This window comes from Guyanagaster necrorhizus, assembly GCF_019112545.1.
Source record: "Guyanagaster necrorhizus MCA 3950 unplaced genomic scaffold BT62scaffold_65, whole genome shotgun sequence".
In the NCBI taxonomy this organism is placed as follows: Eukaryota; Fungi; Basidiomycota; class Agaricomycetes; order Agaricales; family Physalacriaceae; genus Guyanagaster; species Guyanagaster necrorhizus.
The window spans coordinates 16993-21381 of record NW_025064944.1 but is presented as its reverse complement, the minus strand read 5'-3'; the positions used below and the strand labels follow the sequence as shown (position 1 = coordinate 21381).

Below are 4389 nucleotides of genomic sequence, written 5' to 3'. Positions count from 1 at the left end.
CTTGGCTCAGCAAACCACAATACAATTTAGGAAGATCCCAGAGAAATGCAAGGTACTCTGGTGCATACCATTCAGATTGCTTCATGCATCATCAGCTAAGAGTTGTTAGGAAGGGGTCCTGGGGCCATATTGATGAAAAGAAGATGCACCTATGCACTGGCCCTGATGACCAGGAGTTTCCTGTCTAGCAAGAGGTCTTAATGATAGTGACAGTATGGTGCTCAGCCCAATGGAACTGATGAACAATGACACTATGATGCTCCCACCTCACCGATAGGTCTGGAACAATTGGTAACTGCTCCTATGTCGCCATCTTGGTCGCTCGATACCCTGCATGAATATATCGACTGATGAGTGCAGACAATTGGATGATTGGAGCTGGCCACTCCCAGTAAAGCTACAGGTATAACTAAATTTTTTTCCTTCAGCTCTATGTGCAATTAAAACAGGTTCATGTCCGTACTCTTCCAATGCCTTTTTGGAATGAGTCCTGTTGGTAGATATGGGTCTGTTCTTCTAAGGTGTTCATCAAGGAAATCCCTGTTATTCTTGCAAGAAATCATGGGTGTTGGTTGATATGAGAAGAGGAGTTTTTTTTTTTTTTTTGTCCTCAGCATTTGATTAACCACAACAAGTAAGCTAACTACTAAGATGCGGTGGAGGTACAGGGCCTCAAGATCCTCTTTCCCTCTTGTTCCAGTCCCTCCATTCTTCCTTCTGAGTTTCCTGAGTGCTTTGGCATGTAGTGTGGAGTAGAGTAACAGACATGTATGGTATTTTGTGCCCTCATGGTGGGCTAATTAGTTCATTTGATCCTGTAGTTGGCTGAAGCCTGAGGTGTTTTGCAAGCATGTCTTGGGTGCTGGCTGTGCTGGACATGGTCTATGGTGTGGTGGATGCACAGCAGTTATCCATGCTCATCTTCCATGTCACCCTCTTCTTCTTCCCACCATTCTCCTCCTTCTTTCTCTTCTGGCTCTGGAGTGAGCTTCTTGTTTTGTGGTTGTCCCATCCAGGTGAATGCTCCCATGTTCTCCATGAACTTGCTCAGTGCTGTGATTCCTTCCTTGGTGCCAAGGATGTCTGGTAGATAAATAGTCCTTGACACATTCCAGAGGATCCCCTGTTGTTCTTCGTAGAGAGGGCATTCTCACAGGATATGTTCCTGTGTCTGAAACAATTCTCCACAAGGGCAGTCAATATTCTTACTTGGCATGAATTGTGAGTAGTACTCGCCTATATATCCATGGCCTGTTCTGCATTGAAGCACTCTGCCAAATAGCTCTCTTTTTGTGGCAAGGTCTATGAGATGGAGTGTCAGCTTCAGTGATGGTGGAATTCTATTTGCCATCATGTAGCATCTCCATTTAAGGCTAGCCTCTCATGCCTTTCTCCACTCTTTCAGCATTGTTGCCTTTGCCTTCCTTCTAGCGTTGGCCCTTGTTCTACCCATTGCTTCTGTTGTTTTCTCTGCTCCTTTCTTCGCCAGATAGTCTGCTCATTCGTTTCCTACGATGTCTTTGTGGCCTGGACACCATGAGATTTTGACTGTATGCATAGGATCACTGTTGAGGAATTGGCATATATATCAGTGGAACAGTATTGAGAATGCTTGTCCAGTTCTGGGTAAAGGGTCAAATATGGCATTGATGGCTGATGAGTTGTCTGCGAAGAAGTGTAGGTGCTTTACTTCTCCATCTTCCTTTGCATAGTTCATCACTCTTGTTGCTCCAATGGCAAGAGCTGCCATTTCTCTATTGTAGACTTCAGCTTTTCTCCTCAGACCCATACTAAACCCGAATGCCTGTGTCCCATCTCTGAGCCCTATTACTTCTGCCTCTACTTGCCTCTGGCCCTGTATATCCCACTGTGAGCCATCTGTGTATATTAGTAGGTGATCCTGAGATTGTATCTTTTTGATGTCCCTATTGTGTCAGCATGCTGCCTCATCCTTCGATAGGCCATTTGTTCCATTTATGCTCAGTCTTTCCCCATAGTCATGTTTGGTGCATCTCTATGGGGCTGCTAGCTCTGAGAACGGGTGCAGACGTTCATCATTAGGGTCCGTTTTTGTGGCCAGTTGCTGGAGTTGTGTTGTTTTCTTGAGTTCTTTGATCGCTCTAGATTTTTGGTGCAAGAGGAGGGGAGAGAGGCATGAAGGGTCTCTTCCTGCTCTCCATTGGTTGTCAAGACACTGAATGACTGGGTTTTGGGTACTCAGCTTGTTCAGTCTCACTGTGGCTTGTCTTGTACACTGGTCTAGGTGGAGCCAAATTGATAGTATCAATGTTTCAATTTTGACAGCTTCTATTGGTGTGGTGCAGAATGCTGCAGCTACTTTGCATAGCACTCTTCACTGTATCTGTTCCAGTTCCTTTTCATGTGTTTTCTTCCCTGTCCACCATGCTGTTGATGCATATGTTAGGACTGGATGCATACACACTATATAAAGTTGTCAATAGTGTTTCTGTGAGAGGCCACAGACAGTATTCACTAGCATAGATATTCTGCTCACTGCTCTGTCTGCTTTTGTCACCATATTCTTTATGTGTTCATTGAACAGCAGCTTCCTATCAAGGTATACTCCCAACCACTTCACTGTCGCTTTGGCAATGACCTTTCTTGTTATCCTATTATCATCAGTGAATTTGATGTGGAGTGCTGTCTTGTCTCTTTTCCTTCTGGTGTAGTGCATCAACTCTCTCTTGGATACATCGGGAGCTAGGCCGACTCTTCTCATCCACTGGTTTGCTTCTTCATATGCTGTCTTCAATATTGTGGTGTTCTTCTCCAGGCTTTCTGATGAGATATATAGCTTTCCATCATCAACATACATGAATAGGCCCACAGATGTTGTATGCAGGTCTTTATGGTCTTCCCATCTTCGTTGGAACTGTTCAATGAGATCAGCAGAGTAGAACAATGCAAGTATGGGCAATACCAGTGATCCTTGGGGAATTCCATTTTCTACTGGTGCCATCTCTCCTCTTTCCCTGTCCAGGCATACTGCAGCTTCTCTGTTTGATAGGAAGCTTGCTGTCCACTTGACATATTGGAGGGGGATCTGTTTTTGCCTCATCTCTGCTAGAAGTCAGTTGTGGTTGACAAAATCAAAGTATCTTTTTATGTCGAATGTCAATGCTGACGTTGCTATCCTATGGTTCCATGCTGCCTGCACATCATTGATGAAGGATAGTATTGCATCATTTGCAGAGTAGTTCAAGCACCCTCCAAATTGCTGGTCAGGGATCAGTCCTTCCTTTCCTGCAATGAATGTGAGCCTTCTTGCAATTACCTTTTCCAATATTTTTCCAAGGCATTCCAGTAGTGCTATAAGGTGATATGCTCTGGGGTTAGAGTAGTCTGGTTTGTTCGGTTTGCATAATGCCACTACAACTGCCTGATGCTATTGTTTAGAGTGGTATCCCACTGCTAGGCATTGGTGTATTAGGAGGAGTATATCCTCACTCCCAACATCCCATGCCCATTTTATTGCTAGGTAGCTCATCTGGCTGAATCCAGGTGCCATTTTCATGCTGGCTCCTCTGATGGCTTCATCAACTTCTGTCCAAGTGACATGTTCAAATGGCAAGTTGTCTGGTGTTGGGTCTGTTAGGTTTAGTCTCTTGTTGTCTGGTATTGGGGGTGGAGATTGGAATAGCTCCTCTCTGAGTGCTCGTGCCTTGTCTTCAGTGGTTACTGCTGGAGTGGTGCCAGTGCTGTGAGAGATTGGAGGGCTAGAATAGTTATGTACCTCTTTTGACCAGTTTCTGAGGCCCCACATGTCTTTGGTATTCACTTCTTCTACCATTTCTATTGCCTATTTTCCTTTGTAGAATCTTACTAGTTGCTTGAAGTAGTTTCAGGCTTTGGTGATCCTTCTTTTGATTTGTCAATCTCATATGCTGTTGTCCAGCTCATACCTGGCTTGTTCCTGGCATAGCCAGGATATGTTATCTGCCACTTCATCTAGTTGGGGGTTCCACTATGGTCATGCCTTGGGGCTCAGTTTTCTGCAGAGTATTGTCTCCTCTGCTGCTGCTTCTATTGCATCCATTATCACATTTGCTGCATTGTCTAATTCCTCTGTAGATGGTATTCTTGAAGTATCAGCAATTCATTTGACAATGTCATGGTATTTAGCTATTTGGGTTAGGTATTCTTCCTTGAATTCCTCTGGTTCTGCTGCCTTGTAATTGAAGCATGTTGCTGTAATGTTCTTGTTGGGATAGCAATCCCGAGCGAGTACGAGAATGTACTCAAAGATACGATGCCAGTCAGCAGCAGCTGACTTGGATCGTGATCCGGACTTATTTAGTATCTCGTAGAAAGATCTCAAAGTAATACGAAATGTATTTAAGTAGAACGTTTCTCTCTCGAGAGGCTAAT

The 4389-nt window shown here is 44.3% G+C and overlaps 1 protein-coding gene across 1 annotated transcript; it reads left to right on the top strand.

The window, feature by feature from the left end:
* Positions 1-704: 704 nt before the first annotated feature.
* On the top strand, positions 705-1129 carry BT62DRAFT_938722 (uncharacterized protein). Its single transcript, XM_043187593.1, has one exon. It carries the CDS (start codon positions 914-916, stop codon positions 1088-1090), a length of 177 nt encoding a protein of 58 aa, XP_043033150.1. The 5' UTR covers positions 705-913; the 3' UTR covers positions 1091-1129.
* Positions 1130-4389: the final 3260 nt, after the last annotated feature.